Raw genomic sequence first — 19,292 nt, 5'->3', positions numbered from 1 at the left:
ACCTGTAGTCCCAGCTACTCGAGAGGCTGAGACAGGAGAATCGCTTGAACCCAGGAGGCAGGGGTTGCAGTGAGCTGAGATGGTGCCACTGCACTCCAGCCTGGGTGACAGAGTGAGACTGTCTCAAAAAACAAACAAACAAACACCACAAATAGTGATAACACCAAAGGCTGGCAAAGTTGCAGAGGAAATAGATCACTCATACATTGTTGCTGGAGTAGCAAAATGGTAGTCACTCTGGAAAATGGTTTAGAAGTTCCTTTTAAAACGAATAATGGGCTTGCCATACGTATTAGTCTGTTTTTGCGCTGCTGATAAAGACATACCAGACATACCAGAGACTGGGCAATTTACAAAAGAAAGAGGTTTAATTCGATTTACAGTTCCACATAGCTGAGGAGGCCTCACAATCGTGGCGGAAGGCAAGGAGGAGCAGGTCACATCTTAAGTGGATGGCGGTAGGCAAACAGAGAATGAGTTTGTGCAGGGAGACGCCCCTTTTTAAAACCATCAGATCTCGTGAGACTTATTCACCATCACGAGAACAGCGCAGGAAAGACATGCCCCCACAAATCAGTCACCTCCCACCGGGTCCCTCCCACAACATGTGGAAATTCAAGATGAGATCTGAGTCAAACCATATCACCATGCAATTCAGCAATTGTGCTCCTGGGCATATATCCCAGAGAAATTAAAACTGATTTTCATGCAGGAACACTTGTACAAATATTTATAGTACTTTATTTGTAATAACCAAATCTGGAAACTGCACATTTCTTTCAGTGACTGAATGGTTAAACATCAGTACCATGGAACCCTACTGAGCAACAAAAAGAAAAAAACTATTGATAAATGCAACAACTTAGATGAACATCAAGGAAATTATACTGAGTGAAAGAAGCCAATCCCAAAAAGATACATATGGCAGAATTCAATTTATTGAATTATTATTATTAATTTCATGAATAAAATTATAGAGATGAACAGATTCGTGGCTTCTGGGGAAGGTTAGGGATGTGGGGGACTGAAGGGAGTGGGTATCTATAAAGGGGTAGCATAAGGAGTCTTGAGGTGACGGTACAGTTAGGCATCTAGATTGTGGTGGTAGTGTATACAAAGCTACTCATGATAACATTGCATACAGCTATACACAAACACACACACACAAATGAGTATCTGTATAACTAACGAAATCTGAATCAGCTCTATGGATTGTGCTAATGTCAATTTCCTGGTTTCAATAATATACTACAGTTATGCAAGATGTTAACACTGGGAAGCCCAGCTGAAGAGTGCTCTAGACCTGGACCTCCCTCCTGTGCCTTTGAATCTTCCTGTAATCTACAATTATTTCCCAATAAAAAACCTATATCAAAAGAAGTAGATGACTGAATTTTAAGAGGCAAAATATTTGAACAAGTACTTCCTTAGGCCAATAAGCATGTAAAGAGGTGCAAAACATCACTAGTCATTGGGGAAATGCAAATTAAAACTGTAATGAGATGCCACTTCACACCTATTAGAAGGGCTAAAATTTAAAAGACCACAATATTAAGTATTGGTGAAGATATGGAGCAACTGTAACTGTTATACATTAGGAATCCAACAAGGAACGGCCACTTTGGAAAATAATTTGCCAAAAGTTAGCACACATTTCCCATACAACCTCATCATTTCACCTCTAGGTATTTACCCAAGAGAAATAAAAACATAGGTCTACACAAAGACCTGTACATGAATATTTATAGCAGCTTTATTCATAATAGTAATTTTTTTATAATTAAATATAGAGTATATTTGAGCCCAAAACTTGCGAATGGCCACTGGGAAGCACAGATTCAAGTTGCCCTCATAACATACTCTGATTAGCAGCAGTTAGAAGTGAGTTTTTTTTTTTTTTGCTCCTAGAAATCATTATTTATTTATTTATTTTTCGAGACCAAGTCTGTCTCCCAGGCTGGAGTGCAGTGGCTCAATCTCAGCTCACTGCACTCACTGCAACCTCCACCTCCCAGGTTCAAGTGATTCTCCTGCCTCAGCCTCCCGAGTATCTGAGACTACAGGCGTCCACCACCACACCCAGCTAATTTTTTGTATTTTCAGTAGAAACGGGGTTTCACGGTGTTAGCCAGGATAGTCTCAATCTCCTGACCTCCTGATCCGCCTGCCTTGGCCTCCCAAAGTGCTGGGATTACAAGGTGTGAGCCATGGTGCCCGGCCTAGAAATCATTTTTATTTTTTATTTTATTTTTTTTTTATTTTTATTTATTTATTTTTCTTTTTTATTGATCATTTTTGGGTGTTTCTCGCAGAGGGGGATTTGGCAGGGTCACAGGACAATAGTGGAGGGAAGGTCAGCAGATAAACAAGTGAACAAAGTTCTCTGGTTTTCCTAGGCAGAGGACCCTGCGGCCCTCCGCAGTGTTTGTGTCCCTGGGTACTTGAGATTAAGGAGTGGTGATGACTCTTAACGAACATGCTGCCTTCAAGCATCTGTTTAACAAAGCACATCTTGCACCGCCCTTAATCCATTCAACCCTGAGTGGATACAGCACATGTTTCAGAGAGCACAGGGTTGGGGGTAAGGTCACAGATCAACAGGATCCCAAGGCAGAAGAATTTTTCTTAGTACAGAACAAAATGAAAAGTCTCCCATGTCTACCTCTTTCTACACAGACACAGCAACCATCCGATTTCTCAATCTTTTCCCCACCTTTCCCCCCTTTCTATTCCACAAAACCGCCATTGTCTTCATGGCCCGTTCTCAATGAGCTGTTGAGTACACCTCCCAGATGGGGTGGTGGCCGGGCAGAGGAGCTCCTCACTTCCCAGTAGGGGCGGCCGGGCAGAAGCGCCCCTCACCTCCCGGACGGGGTGGCTGGCCGGGCGGGGGGCTGACCCCCCCCCACCTCCCTCCCGGACGGGGCAGCTGGCCGGGCGGGGGGCTGACCCCCCACCTCCCTCCCGGACAGGGCGGCTGGCCGGGCAGAGGGGCTCCTCAAGAAGTGAGTTTTAAAGGAAGAAAGAAGAGGTAGTTTCTAAATTGTTTACCAGAAATTTACATTAAAATAACATAAGCCATAATAACTAAAAATTTGAAGCAACCTCAAAGACTATCAACTAATGAATGGATAAACAAATTATGGTTCATCCACACAATAGATACTACTCAGCAATAAAAAGAACCCATTACAGATACATGTAACAACATGGAGGAATATAAAAAGGATGATTATGTTAAGTGAAAGAAACCAGACACAAAGGGCTACATATGTAACGGTTTTATATGACATTCTAGAAAAGACAAAACTGGAGACAGATAAAACAGATTAGCAGTTGCCAAGGGCTGAGTGGTGTGAGGATGGGATTGATTGCAAAGGGGCACAAGGGACCTTCTGGGGGCAAAGGAAACATTCTGTATCTTGATTGAGATGGTGGTCACATGACTGTATGCAAAACACATTGAACTGCACATTTGAAAAAGGTAAATTTAAATTTAATTACATGTAAATTATACTCCATTTTTTTAAAAAAAGGAGACCAATGGCCAAGGGTCTAGTAAAGCATACCCATTAAAGACACACATAGTTCCTCAGCACAACCGCAATGGGCTAAGTATGAGGAAGGCAACCTACAGAGCAAAGAGCCCCAGGCTTAGGGTCCAAATTCAGTCCACTGTCACTCAGGTTTATGCCTCCAGTAGTAATGCAATGGGCTTACCTGAGGGCCCTGGCTTTCTGGAAGAAGGGGTTCCAGCCATTAGGTATAAATGTGAGCAGAAATAAAAAATTCAGGAGGTAGACAACCTAAAAGAGGATTGAGTGGCCTCCACAGAGGAAGTGAGCAAGACATCAGTGCATGGATGGACAGCCAGAACAACAAGCAGAAGTATTTTGGAGTCCTGGTTTTCTACAAGTCAGCTAATATTTCAGAAAATGTTTAATAAGCCCTTTGTGATTATGACATATGGCACTTTACAACATTCTCTCTAACCCTCAGGACAATTCCCAAGGCAAACCTCCCTCTTGAGGCTGCAACAGACAGGCAGCCAGCGCCTTGGGAAGCACTCAGGTTCTGGAACCAGAAGACTTGTGTGTGTATCCCAATGCTGCTACCTACTAGTTGGTGGCTTGGCATAGCTGCTAAATCTCTTTGACCTTCCTGTTCCAGAAATGATAATGACAACGAAAATAGTCAGACTACATGCCCATCTTCCTCTCTTGGTAAAATGTTATACTTTAAGAGTATTCTTTGAAGGCTCTGTTTTAAAACTTATACTGGTAAATGTATTTTCCTGAGTTCTATGAGCTACTCTAGCAAATTAATCGAACCCCAAAACAGAGTCATGGGAACCCTGATTTAAAATTTTTAGCCAGTCAGAAGCACAGGTAAACAACCTGGTACTTGCAATTGGCACTGGAAGTGGTGGTGGTGGGGGTGTCACTCTTGGGGACTGAGCCCTCATCCTGTGGGATCTGATGCCATCTTCAGGCAGGTGGTGTCAGAATTGAATTGGAGCACACCTGGCTAGTGTTTGCCGCAGAAGTGATTGTATGCTTGCTGGTGCGAACAAATTCTCAAGTATTTTGGGGGGGCGGGGAAATGTATTGAGTGAGAGAATAAACATTTTAAGCCTTAAGTGTGTTTTCCCACTCAGTGACAAAAAGGGAAGGGAAGGGGTGTCATCTCTTCCATTGTCCTGTCCTGAAATTAATCTCCACATTTCAAGAAGATTAAGTGTTACCTGTTGTGTCCAGTTTCTTCAGAGAAACAAAGCCAGTAGGAGATATATATACACACACACACACACACATATGTGAACATAGATACACATAGAGAGACTGAGAGAGAGACAAATCAAGGAACTGGCTCCCATGACCGTATGAGCCGGCAAGTCTGCGAGTCATAGGGCAGGCCTGTAGGCAGGAGCTGATGCTGCAGTCTGGAGGCAGAATTTCTTCTCCAAGGAAACCTCAGCTTTGTTCTAAAGGCCTTTATACTGATTGGATGTGGCCCACCCACAATATTGAGAAAACCTCTTTTACTTAAAGGCAACTGATTAAAGATGTTAACCACATTTACAAAATACCTTCGCAGCAACACCTGGATTAGTGTTTGACTGAATTATAAGTTGACACATATAAAACTGGCTGTCATGTGGGCTCATCTGCTATGCAAGGAGAGGGCTGAAAATTCTTACTCAAGTTTTCGAGAGAAGCAGGAGGAGGTTTAGGGAGGGGAGGATTGTCTAACAGAAAAAAAATAAAAAACCATTCCTAGTCCCCTTCTTCTTGGGCAACTCTTAATTCCATGGATGGGTCTACTGCTTGTGCCACTTTCCCATATGAACTCTGTGGCATAAGCCGGAAACATTTAACCCAGTATCTAGTAAAGGGATCTGAGTGATATAAAAAGAAAAAAAAAGACACAGATAGCAACCTCTCAAAAATAAAAATAAAATTCATTTATTGAAAAGAAAAAGCTTAACATATGATCCATGTGCAAACCCCAAAACAGAATCTACGAACTCTGGCATGATCCACATCGCTACACATACCATGCTGGAAGTGCACATCCACACAGGCACGTAACATACACAGTACTGTCTAGTTATCAACACCTACAGATTGGTTGATTTTTCTTCACACACCATTGACATGTTTTACAATAGAGTTACCAATTTTATTATCCACTGAAAGAACATAGCTTCCCCCAGAATCAGTTTGATTTAAACCAAATAACACAGTGAATGACAGGCACCCTGCACCTATATCTCCTACCTTCCTTACTCTGATAACCTCCTATCAGCACCATTTATGTCCTCTGGCCAGGGAACGACTCAGTGGCACAAAGGAAAGAGAAGAAATGTTACAGGCTGATGCTGTCGGGGCAAATAGCCCTGCAACCAGCCGGACTTACTGTCTAAAAGTATTAACCGTAATTTCAAACACAAACCACACCCCTTCCTTTTCCCCTAATGGCCTCAGAGATTTGTAATGTACTTTGGAAAATTAACTTCTAAGGCAGAGTGGAAGCCAACCTCAAGTCCTGCCACTTGGACTCTGTGTCTTCTCTTCGAGGAAGCAGCATTGTGGACCCAGCGGGGGCAGATGCTGAGGCTTGCCTTAACATCTCAGCAGCTACAAAATAAAATCCACTGATACAGAACCCCTTGCTGTGAGCAGTGAGGAGAGAGAGCTGTAAACAGATACAAATTGAGATTTTTGCACTTCCAAAAAATACGAGGTGAACATTAATGCTAAACAGAGATAATGTTCTAGGAAGGGAGAAATCTGAGAAGAGAAAAGTAAGATGAGAGAGAAGAAACATGATTTTTCTAATGTACTTGTTTGAGATCAACACTTTAAGACTACTGATAAAACTAAGTTTCGTGGGGATAGACAGTGAACAGTGAGCATCAGCCAGTGAATCTGGCTGCAGAGGAGAGATGGAATTGGGCGGCTGAAGTGAAATGATGCCACACATTCACACATATCTAGCCAGGGCTTGTGCAGATGAAGGGATCTTAGCAGCTGGACAGCAGCACAACATAAATAATGCCACTTGTGAATGGTGACAACTGCTAGGCAGAGTGAACAGAAGATGCCAGCTCACACTCTTCCTAGCAAGTATCTGCATTTAGGAGGAGGTGTACTGCCCACTGAGAGCTGGAAGCCCGCTCCCAACAGCAGCATTTGGAGGACAGAACCACCAAGGGGCTCTGAGAAAGCTACTTCTGGCTTGGAGAAATTGGGGTGACAGGAGCAGGGTCACAGAGCTCAAGAGTATCTGGCCGGAAAAGCCCACGGTTTCCCTTTGCTCCAGCAGATGCAGCCTCACACTCCCGAAAGCCTTTGCTCCGCTGCTCTGTGATTATATTTCTACTTATCCTGGGAAGACACTGGGGAGGGCTCTCTACCTCAAGAAGCCCTTTGGGCTGCATAAGAGATTCTGGGCTGGCTGCGAGCTGCTTGCATAAGAGGAGGAAGGGCTTCCTCCCACTACTACTGACTGGCTGACCCTTTGCTTGATGCCTAAGAGCTGTGCACCTGCATAGCCAGGAAGGTCCTCTGGCTGGAGCTGCCCTTCCTGGGTCTTCTGAAAGAGCCACACAATCAGTCTGTCAGTGTAGCAGGAGCACAAGCCAGAGATCAAACAGGCCATGCCAAATTGGCTTCCAGAAATCCTAAAGCTACAGCCAACTCTCCTACATACCATGTTCTCACGGCCAGGGGTGTGGAAGCAATAGCCTGCATCCTGCTAAGAGCTGGGGGACCCCAGTATTCTACCATCCAGTCCTCAGGTCCCAACATCACAGTCCCAATCTCAGAAATCGGCTGGGCAGGATGGTCTCTAGCAGCTCTGAGTAAACAGAAACGTCCACCAAGGAGGACATGGGCAGGACACAGGCCTGGCCCTCCAGTTGGCATCTACCTTCTCACTGAGACCACTCTTAGCACCGCTGGGGAAGACAGCTAAGATAGTGGCTGGGCTGCCAGACCCCGAACTTGGAACCAGGAGATGACAGTTTCTGAGCCCACTTTGGTAACTTCTAAGCCTGAGACTTCAGAAGACAGGGCCTCTGCTACTCCCAGCTAGATTCTTGGTCACATAGCACCTGTTAAGAGTCCACCATAGAACAGAAAGGGTGGGTGAAAATCGTCCTTCTTCTAAGGAAGAACAAGTCAACAATGATAGCATATTCCTAAGTTAACAAATTATTAGGTAGGTTGGGAGTCACTACAATGAGAGTCCACTTTTCCCATCCCTTCACCTGAAGTCAGCTCTCCTGGCTTTGGAACAGAAGAGACAGAAAAAACTGGGGCCATATGGGTGGGTCACAGCCCTTATGAGCTTTGGCGAAACACAGAAGCAAAACCCCTGATACATTTTGGCTGCTCTCCTTCAACCAGCTTTCAGAGTGAACTGTATCTGCAGTGAAGCAAGAGCCTGGTGACGGGACAGAAGAGAAAAGGAGTCTGGTCTGTTACTTACACAGGAACACACACACGCACGTACACACACATGTGCACACATACACAGCTAAAGAGGGGGAATTCATCAATGGCCTTCTGAAATACTTCGCATACCAAGAGGAAAGAAGAGGCAGCCCACAGCAAGGCAATGTATCTTCCTCTGCCTTCTCTGAAGTTTGCTCCCAAATCTGAAGGCTGACCTTGAGGAGGGCCAACCTCAAGGCTGTTTGTGAAACCCAGGGAGGCATTCTGGGGGAAAGACAGGGCTCATAATTAGTGTTCAGTGGTTCCTTTCAAAGTCCAGGCCACAGAGGCAGTGTGGGGCCGGGCACTGGTTCTGCCCTTTTCCCCACTGATTGTAAACAACCAAGCACTGCGCGTAGTGTCAGACCAGCTGCTGTAAAGTCTATTAACTTCATTTCAAACTCTGTGCACACTGACCTCAGCTACTCATTGGTGGCAATAGAGCTGGTGTCGTCCCAGCACGATGGCAACTGAACATTGCTGATCCTTTCACCTGGCATGGGCTGAGGCTGAAACATGGGCCTGCATGCACACAGCCCCATTTTATACGCCTCTCACTCAGCCACCCTTCCCTCGGCCCGGTGCACCCATACATTTCTGCAATTCTTCAATGTCTTTTCGGTATGAAACCAGGCTGGTCAACAGGAGGCAAAATCTGTGCCTCCTCACCGAGGTACATTTTTAGACGATCCTGATTAAAACCTTTGAGTCCTCAGCCAAGAGTGCCGAGGACCCATGCAGACATCTGGAGCGAGCTTCTTTTCAGCAGGAGAAGTTGAGTCAAAGTTTACTGAAGAAGAAGTGATTCGTAATAGCCCCTCTAAGACAGTCTAAAAACAAAAATCTGATTTTAAATAAAAGATAAATATTTTCAGTTTAGGCAACACTTCGTATGTTTTAAGAGCTAAAGCAACTAAGAATACAGTACTGTGACCCACACTAAGGAATCCAGGGAAGAGAAGCATTGCCTTAGGGGTCACAGCAAGCCAGAGAGTCGAGATTAAAAACTCCAGCTTGGGGGCCTGTTTCAAATGACCAGGTAGGTCCAGCCACCCCCTGGAGACTCGAATAGGAAGAATACTGAGATACAACATTTGGGAGAGAGATGAGAAAGAAGCCCAGCTTTATAAAGAGGGGGCGTTCCCAGTTACTTAATCTATGCCTGGCCCAGAAAAGGTGAAAACATGAGGTGGAGGACACGAAAATTGTTAAATAAAGTGAACTGTGCAGTAAGAATGAGTTGGGCGAGGTGCACCAGCAGAGGGGAGGCAGGTAGGAAGGAGGAGGCATGATGAGGGGGAGCTGGAAAGTTCTGGGTGTAAATAGGTATAAGTGAGCGATGGCAGCCCTGTCACTAGTAGCACTTCTGCGTGTCTGCCACCCCACCTCTCCCCTGCCCTCAGGTTACCTGGCCCAGGGTATCCAGGTGCCAGGCAGAGGGGTTCCCACACAGCAACCCTGACTTTCCTCAGAGCCTGGACCATACCTGAGGCTCTGAGGACAGGTAACGGGGGACACATGGGGCAGGGGTAGGCAGCTGCAGAGACGAACCCAGATCCCTATATGAAGGCACGGGTGGAATTGATGAAGATGGGAGCATTGCTTGGCTGGATCAGCTCATAGAGAGCCTCATAGGTCCCCACCACAAAGCCCACGAAGCCCAGGATGCTGATCAGGGCGTCCTTAAAGATGGTGAGGGGGCTCATGCCCTCTGAGTAGAAGGTGGTGACCTCCAGGAGCGGTGGGATGATGAGGGCCAGGGCGCTGCTGCTCACGGAGCCCACCAGGGAGATGACCAGGTCCAGGCGGGGGATGAGGATGGCCAAGATGCCTGCAGGGAGAGAGGACATGCCTGTTTAAGATGCCCAGAGCTGGGAAAGGTCTGTCTCCCTACTGTTGAGCGAATTCAGCATCTGTCCATCTTATGGGATTGAGAGCTCTAAGAAAACTTAGACATTGTCCAGTTCAATCTCTGTGAAATAGATGCCCAGAAACGTGGAATAACTGGCGTCCCACTGCAAGGTCAGCAGAACTGGGACCGGAACCCGGATCTTCTGGCTCCGGTCCCCAGGCTTTCAGCTTTTCCTGCTACAGCACATGACTTCCATCTTTCTGTGCAAAAGGAACCAAATTACATTTCAGGTCACCTGGTTTCTACCCAAGGAGGGAGGGTAGGGAGAAGAAAAGGAGGTGGACGTTCCTGAGCAGCTGCTCATTTTCTTACCACTCAGGGAGCCTCCAACACAAACATCTCTACCTGACTGACAAGAAACCAAATAGGAAAAGAAACCCCGCCTTCTGGAAAGACACCGTGATAAAACCGCATTTCACAGAGCATTTTGATACAGGTGAAAAAAAGCAGTTCTATCTGCAGGCTGACCCCTGGCGAAGCCCCACACAACGACCGTATCTCTGTGTCAGGACACCCACTGGCTCTCACATCTGAAACTCAGCCACGGGTGAGCGAGGAAGGAGGAACTGACGAAGACCAATGGTGCGCTGCCGCAGGAGGTGCCATCGGCTTCCGTGCCATACCAGCCATTGTCAACACTGCCAGACAGTGCTGTAAGCAGGAGGAGGCTTCACCGAATACACCCATCCTAGTGCCCACTGACCCCACGCTTCCCATCTCACCAATCTTTCCACCAGGTGGGCAAAGGCCAGTGTTTCACAGGTTTATTGAGGGCTGTGGGCTCTGGAACTAGGTTCTTGTGTTCAGATCCTGGCTCTGCTGCTAATTAGCTGAGTGACACTGGGGAAGGTATGGTACCTTTCTATTCCCCAGTTTTCTTGTTGGCAAAATGGGGATATTAACTGCTCCTGAATCATAGAGATGTCATGATGGTCAAATGAGGTTATGCAGGTGCCTCACAAAAGGCCTGGTGTACAGTAGGGATGTCTTACATGTTAATGTTATCATCATTAGTATTCATCTTTTTGGCCATGAAAAGTACATCCTGCTACAGTGCATGACTTCCTGTTAGTTACTAACCTGTTAGCAATCAAATATAGTTTGACAGATTGTCTTTCCTACTGCTGGGCTACAGCTGGATGCTCCCAGCCTTGATACAGACATCCAGAGCTTATCTACTACCTCACTGATTCCTACGAGAGGGTTACATTTTATATGAGAGGTTGGCTTCTAAGTTCATTTTGTAAAGCAAAAATGCAGTCAAGTCACTCTAAGGAAGGCACCACACTGGTGAGACTGCCAGAACATCTCAGTCCAAGGCAGCCAATGTCTACATCGATCACTGCTTCTTTGGCTGAGCACCAGAAGGATTGGATTGCATTGAGAGACCAGATTTTTAAGAAACACTTTAAACTGAAATGTCTAAAGTTGATTTTTGAGGAGCCATAAAAACAAACAAAGAGAATAGCACTCCCTGCAGTAAAATGAGACATGTGGAAACAAGGACTTACCAGGTAATATGGTTTGGATATTTGTCCCCTCCAAATTTCATGTTGAAATGTGATCCCCAATGTCGGAGGTGGGGCCTGGTGGGAAGTGTTTGAGTCGTGGGGGCAAATCCCTCATGAATGACTTTGTGCCCTCCCCGAGAGAGCTGTTGTTTAAAAGAGCCTGGTACCTCCCTTCTCCTTGCTCCCTGTCTTGCTATGTGAGGCCTGCTCCCCCTTTGCCTTCTGCCATGATTAGAAGCTTCCTGAGGCCCTCACCAGAAGCAGGTGCTGGCATCACACTTCCTGTACAGCCTGCAGAGCCATGAGCCAAAATAAACCTCTTTTCTTTATAAATTACCCAGTCTCAGGTGCTTCTTTACAACAATGCAAATGCCTCCTGCTTCACACTTACCCTGGAGCTGTGCTGTCCAACATAGCCACGGATGGCTATTTACATTGAAATGAATTAAAATGAAATTAAATCCTGTTCTTCATTCACACTAGCCACATTTCAAAGGCTCAACAACCACTGGTGCCTAGTGGCTGCTGCAATGGACAGCACACACATGGGACATTTCCATTCATTTCCATTACTGCAGAATGTCTAGTGGTAACCAGCAGAGAGCACTGCTAAGCACTCACTAGTGGAGGTGAATCTGCCTCTGTTTCACAGGTATGTAACTCCACAATATTACTACAGTCCTATGGAAAGAGAGGCCCAGAGGGTGTAAACGACAGGAAGCAACAGAGCTGGGACCAGGATCCAGGACCTCAAGCCCCTGGCTCATAACCTCACAGAACTGATAGGCAAGGAAATGCAGACGGAGGGGAGACAGGGAGTCTGGCAGATCAGTGGAAGGATCCTGCCTGTGAGGAAATGAGAGGTAGATACCCAGGCTAGCTTTCACAGGGATGCACCATGGTGCATGGTGGAGAACCCAGCACACGATCAGCCCTGACCTCTTTCTGCTTTGTCAAGTGGAATTGGACAAGGGATCCAAAGCCTGACAGCAAATGGGTGCAAGGATATCGAGTCTCAGATCCACCTCTGCCACAGTGTTATATACTCTGGGGCAGTTCTTCATCTTTCCTTCTTCTATTAATCAACCATAATGGCAATTCTCATTAACATCTTCACCGATCTCAAGGCTTTGAGAAGTGTGCAAAAAGTTTAGGCTTTTAATTTCCCTGAAACTCAAAACTACTATGTTTTCAGCCCTTAGCTGCTTCTAAATAGAGTTGGTGACATCCCCCAAACCTTGAGGGTTGAATATGGAGAAAATTGGAGGTAAAATTGTAGGCTGATGACAAAACAGCATTCTCATCATAGGTCATCTAACGCTCAACAGAAGAGCTGGTCTGCTGTGGTACCGACACCAAGACACTTGCCCTCTCTGGGGTCTGGGTCTCCCTGCCTAATGTCATCCTTGCAGTGATGGTGCCAGGTGTTACTGTGGGGTAGAAACTGCACTGAGGCAACAACAGGAGAACTGAGCCCCAGGGAGAGGGTGGTATAGGAATGGGTGTAGGCTCTGGATTTGGAATGCCCAGGCTCCAACCTCAGCTCTACCACTCAGTGGCTAATTACCTAAACTCTTTGAGACTCATTTCCCCAACTACTAAACAGGATGGTCAAACGATATCACTCATGTAAAGAACTCAGCGTTCTAAAAACCAATAATAAATGCTTCAATATTATCACCAGTCCCTGCTCCGTAACAAGCTGAGTGGTGCAGGGCAAATCAGCTTACTATTCTGAGCCTCAGTTCATTCGTTTACCTGTGAAATGTGGTAACTGGGTGATGTCTGAAGTCTCGCCCAACTCTGAAATTCTAAGGAACTATACACTCCAGTGTTAGTCACTTAGGACTGTGTTCTGGGATATGTTCCTCACCTCACTGACAACTGGGAAGCACCATGTCCTGCCTGAGGGTGGCACAGCAAAGCGATGGGGCTCCTTTCCTGGAACACATGGCTCGCCCAAAAGGGAGCTTCTAACCCGCTCGATTTTGTATGGATAAAGGAAGTGTGAGTTATTCCTTCAGTCCCAGCCACACAAGCATCTCCACAAATGCTGATGTCCGCTCAAGAGACAGGAGGCCTTTATTATCAGAGAAAATGAGTCCCTGGCAGGAGACAAATCAGAGCCTTTCCCAGCCCTGAGAGTCTGTCATCTCCCCACCCTCTCCCATACTGACCTAGCAGGACATATGGGCACTTCATGATAGTTAAGTGGAGTCAGAGAGATGCCCCACTCTGTGGTGAGAGTTAAGTGGAAACAGAAACAGAAGATTGGGATCAGAATTTTTCCTCTGATTGGACAAAGATCTTCCGCTTCATCATGATATTTTATAAGTAATCTAAAAACTTGTTCTTGTTTTCACCACTATATAAGATAAACATGCCTAATAAAAATATCCTTAATAGAGATTTTAAGAACATTTCTCTCCTCTTAAAGCCAGGACCACAGGGCCGCAAAGGGAAGTCCTTCTTCCTGTCCTAGCTGAACCACATACCACCGTTGAACCCTACATGAAGCGTGACACTGCAGAGGGCAAGAAGAGCGAGCCTCCCACTAACACAAAGTGGGAAGAAAAGAAGGATGTCCAAACCAAATCAGCATCAGCAGCCCCCAGGGTTCAACAGCACGGGTATCTGTTTTGCCACCATGGAAAATGACTTTAACTAACTCCAGAAGCAGCAATCGACTATGCAGACATGTGGGGCAAATAAAACCCCTTCTGGCACTAAATGTCTTCTGTGAGTTAAAGTGCCTATGAAGAGACACTCAACAAGGCAGAGATCTCAGGAAGCAGCCAGCCAGGAACACCCCTCTCCCTACTCTCCCCTAATCCCCCCCAACCCACCCACACACAAAGACCCCAGCCCAGACAAAAAGGAAGACATTTGTATAACAAATGCAGTTATACACTTCTCAGCAGCAGCTCAGCTGTGGCGTGTACAAAAGGGGGGACAGAGGACAACCTCAGCTCGACCACATGATTAGTCAAGAGGGCTCCAACAGTATTACAAAACATCTTCCCTTCGAGTGAAGAGACACAAAGAATATGAGCTTTTAAACTGCTGAAGCAACATAAGGCCAACAGTCATGTTCACAGAAGGAACTGGATTCTGGAGCTTGTGGTTTTGAACCAGCATCAGAAAGAGCTGACTTATACACAAGACAAGAGCAAAGCACTGAAAAGAACAAACGCAAACTTACGAAATACACTGGCCATTTACGGCTCCTGTGCTGGGAGCTCTTGCTGCTATTTTATTATGATCAAAGCTGTTAAAACTTACCAAGTTACTTTTATTTATTTATTTTTATTTTTATTTCTATTGTTTTTGAGATGGAGTCTCGCCCTGTCACTTAGGCTGGAGTGCAGTGGCGCGTTCTCGGCTCACTGCAAGCTCTGCCTCCCGGGTTCACGCCATTCTCCTGCCTCAGCCTCCCAAGTAGCTGGGACTATAGGAACCTGCCACCACACCCGGCTAATTTTGTTTTTGTATTTTTAGTAGAGACGGGGTTTCACCATGTTACTTTTAATGTGTATAAATATGCCTTTAAAATTCATAGTAGTCTTGGACAGTATACAAAATTTGACTTAGTGGGGGTATAAATTTAAAAAATACGAAAACAAGGGAAACAACCACCATGTCCAACATTAAAGGAGTACCTTAGTTAATATGATCCACCAATACAGTGGAATACCACAAAGTCATGAAAATATTAGTGAAAGATATGAATATTTGTGATACAAAATTAAATAAAATGTGAAAGACAAAATTATGTGTAAACTACAATTGCAACTATTTTTACAAGGCACCCATGAGGATTAAGACACAGAAGATACAATGCAAAAAAAAAAAATTACTTTGTTAAATTGGTGGAATATTGGAATTTCTTCTTTTATTCCCAAATGTTTTTACATTGACTTTCTTTTTTTAGAGTAATATTTGTGTAGAAACTTAAAATCAAGCGCAAAGCACCTATACAGAATCACAGAATTTTGGAGTTGAGAGAAACCTTAGAGGTCAGACACCCTTCCTATCTTACAGTTGAGGACCCTGAGGCCTTATGAGGGTTCCTGGGCGGGGAATGCAGGGTGTGGGGTGTCAGGGTTACACAGCTAATTAATGATGCTGCTCTTCTTCACTGTAGCTGCAAGACTAAAAAGTGTGAAAGGCCCAAAGGTACTAAGAAGCTACTCTGTTTGGACCTGGAAGCTTCATCCTCTAAAAATCCGACTGCTTGGAATGTTTTGGCGCTCTGCATTCCAGTCTGAACAGGCTTCTTGGATGATGCGATTTTATGTAATTATATCTTCAGAAATAGGTTTCTGAAATTTTCATAGCAAACTCAAGTAAAATGTTTCACATGGCAAATGCCACAGAGAATCAGTATGAATCACTGAAGGATGGATGGGTTATTGCTCCAAAGAAATCTAAAAAACCGTTGATCCTACAACTCCAGACTCCACAGGTGGGGCCAGCCTCTTCCACACAAGGTCTGGACATAAGGTGACCTGCTAAGTCCGCATTTCCAAAAAATATGAGCTGGAAGTAGATACTGTCCGATATGAAATCATAACAAAATGAGCACTACCCTATGAAATACTTGTTTTCCCTCCCCCTCTTCTCCAACAGTTTGAAATTAAGCATCACAAAGTCCGTATCAGCCATAGTAATCTTTGGAGGATGGGGGAGAGTGAGGAGAAAGGTGAATTCCAAGAGGGGAAAAAAAAATGAAACTACACCAAATTCCTCCTGTTCCCTTTGGAGGGTGAAGAGGAGGAGGAAAAGTTGGGGAAAAGATAGGAAAACACCAGAAATAGTAATAAAAGAAGCTGCTGTTAAAACTTATGAATATAAATGAAAAAAATCAATTAAAGATCTAAAATCACATACTAATCAACGGTGCTGAAAGATCTGAAAGAACAGAGAAGCAAGAACAAAATGAACTCGCATAAATACATTTAAGTTGCTGCTGCCATGAAAGGCCTCTACTGAGTCCCACAATTACTTCAAAGTCTCCAAGGAAGGTGAGAGAGGCGAGTGCTCTCAGAGATAAAGGGGGCTGCCTTTTTGAACAGGATGACAATGCAATGCTAAGTCACAACAGATCACAGAAGGGAAAAACAACTGCGCACACTTGAAGACCAAAAGCAGCCGTGTGTTCTGAGCATCGTCCTGTTGAAGGGAGACGAGACTCACAGACAGGGCCAGGAAAAGTGAAGCAAAATCCAAGAGGCATCTAAGGATAACATGAGGTCTGTGAATCAGAGACTGTTGCCTCCTGCAGGGTGCTGCAGAAATAAACCTGGCGGGAAGTGTGACATATGCTACAGGGAGGCTGAGCCAGGCTGGAGGGGAAAATTGGGCAGGGAGAGGAGTCAGGCTCCTGTCACTGCCCCAGCTCAATAGGCAGGGAGGAGGAGCTGTTTAGTCAGGAAGGCACATTTTACCTACAGAGACCTACTTTTTCCGGAGGGAGCACTTTGGAGAAAAGCAAATTATTTGAACTAACCACACTCTTTCTTCCAGTGCCCTTTAGATTTAAGAATTGGGCCCTCAGAGTTTACATTATAAATACCGTACACGTGAAAGCTGTCTCCTCAAGCACTTAGAGCTACTCCATCCACGGTGGAAACACACTTTGGAATCAAAGCATGGAGAGTTACTGGCACAAGATAGGATTAAAATTTACAGTCCAAGCATCCCATCTTAGCAGCACACATTAAGGCAATCTACTAGAAAAGCAGGATACATCATGTTCCTTCTTTTTCAGTCGCTGTGGGAGCAGCAGCTGGCTTTCAACAGCCCTGGCCCCTGGATTAGCTGCTGCGTGGGCTGTTTCTATATAGGGTGGTCTAGGAGAGGGCCTGAAGGAGTGACTAAGAGCAAATGCTAGACAACTTTCCCATCTTTCATCCTTAAAACATTCAACCCTAATTAGAATTTAAAAAGTCATATGGATCTATCTTTATCCCAAAGACAGAGCTTCAGACTGAATAATTTAAGAAAATTCTCAGGGAAGTCTCAACATAATAAGCAAAGAGGTTCTTGTTCAAAAATAATAAAACCTAAAAAGAGAAAAAAAAAGCCAAATAGAGCCAAAAAGAGGAATCTATGCTTTTAAGCATTTGAATTTGGAAAACAATTGCAAATCTCTTAGAAATTTAAATTAGCTATTATCAACCGATTTGCTCAGGGGTTCTCTAGTCTACCAACTCACAGAAGTTACAAAAAAAAATTTACTTTTATTTTCTAAATGTCACCAGTTTTCAACCACAGCAAACAGAAGGGTATCCTGTCTTTTAACTTACACTCCTGGGAATGGGGTTGAGAGAAGAAGAATAAAACACAAGTGATCAATCAAATACCTAGGTTAATCAATAGAAATTTTCTGAAACATATTTAGTAAGACTGACATTAAAAAATGTCTAGAATACTATCATAAAGCCTCTAAAGGAAATCTAAGGAGCAACTTGTCACTGTGGAAAAACAACTATTTGAAAAAGCAAATAAGTACCCTTCATCAGAGTAACTTATACTCATTACAGATATGGGTTAAATGGCTTTCAGACCTTTACCTTATTTCATATGGGATAGTAATCGCATGTCTTTACTCTGAATGACAACCACCTCCACAGCATTTCATACCCTATCTATACATAAACCACTGTCCTCATTCCCATGTTCTTTACAGTACATATGTAATTAATTCACTTCCCCATCTGGAGGTGCCTCAACTCTGAAAGTGAGGCCATGGGCCAGGTTCTCTGTCACAAACATAGCCAGCTTCACCACAACACACATTGTCTTTTCTCATGAAAGCCTGCAGACTGGGTGCCCTTTAGGGAAAAACAAGCAAGGCAATTATCATCTTCTACTCACATGTCAGGCAGACAAGCACTGTGCGCACAAACAGGTCCACCACTAACTCACAGTGCTCGGGCGCTCGGGACACAAAGAAGGGGATGATGATCTCAGCCGGGACGTAGAACTGGAGTGCGTAGGTGAAAAAGATCCCGATGGAGTACAGCAGCTTAACTGACTGGTACAACCTGCCGAGACAGACAGGAGACATTCCAAGCCTGCTCAGCACACTTATACATCATCAGCAAGAGTGCAAAATGGTCCCATTGCGATTTGTTGACACTTATCAAGGATACAAACCCACATGTCCTTCAGACCCAGCAATTTCATGTCTAGAAATTTACCTCACAGATATCCTCGCACACATACACAAAAGCTTATATTCAAAATATCTCACTGCAGCATTATTTAAGAAGGAAAGACTGAAAACGATTTAAATGTTAACCAGTGGGAACTCGTTAGGTAAATCGTGGTGCCCCCGTATAGCTTTTAACAAAGTATGAGGCAGAACTCTAGGTGTGATGGTGTGATATGAAACTATCCCCATGATATATCACTCTATCACGTGATATAGTATATCACTATCATGGGGACAGTTTTATATCACTTTTTTAAGTGAAAAAAGCATGAAGCAATACAGTATCTACAGAGTGCTACAATTTGTCTTAAAAAAGAAAAAAGAGGAGGAAAAAACACACCCTCGCCCCACATGACAATCTTACATACACTAAACATCTCAAAACAAACAAACAAACAAAAAAGAAACTGGGAATATGGTTGCCTCTGAAATGGGAAATTGTAAAATTGGGAACTAGAGTGGAGGGCGCGGGGTGGAAGCTTAATGCTCTCTGTATACCTTTTGAAAATCTCAATCTTTGCCATGGGCATACAGGTGTATATGCCTTCAAAAATAAAAACAAAATTGCAATTAAAATGTCACAAGCCTATTTATATCTGTCCCATCCAAGTCAGTGTCCCTAGAATTAGATGAAGACACTGCAGGACCAA

The 19,292-nt window shown here is 44.6% G+C and overlaps 1 protein-coding gene across 10 annotated transcripts in view; it reads right to left on the bottom strand.

Moving 5' to 3' along the window:
* Positions 1–19,292, bottom strand: part of SLC36A1 (solute carrier family 36 member 1) — a 309,080-nt gene that overhangs the window by 161,033 nt on the left and 128,755 nt on the right. For 8 of the 10 annotated variants that reach the window (XM_054684719.2, XM_016954085.3, XM_016954087.3 and 5 more), the window contains exon 10: positions 18,303–18,472. In XM_054684719.2, coding sequence (XP_054540694.1) covers positions 18,303–18,472 — 170 coding nt within the window. Of the gene's footprint in view, positions 1–5,442; positions 9,832–18,302; positions 18,473–19,292 lie in introns of those variants that run through there. The other 2 variants (XM_001168272.8, XM_063810841.1) reach the window with 1 other exon arrangement.

The sequence above is a fragment of the Pan troglodytes genome, chromosome 4 (genome assembly GCF_028858775.2).
Source record: "Pan troglodytes isolate AG18354 chromosome 4, NHGRI_mPanTro3-v2.0_pri, whole genome shotgun sequence".
Classification (NCBI taxonomy): domain Eukaryota; kingdom Metazoa; phylum Chordata; class Mammalia; order Primates; family Hominidae; genus Pan; species Pan troglodytes.
Note: the sequence above shows the minus strand (reverse complement) of the source record. Positions and strands in the feature narration are given on the sequence as shown.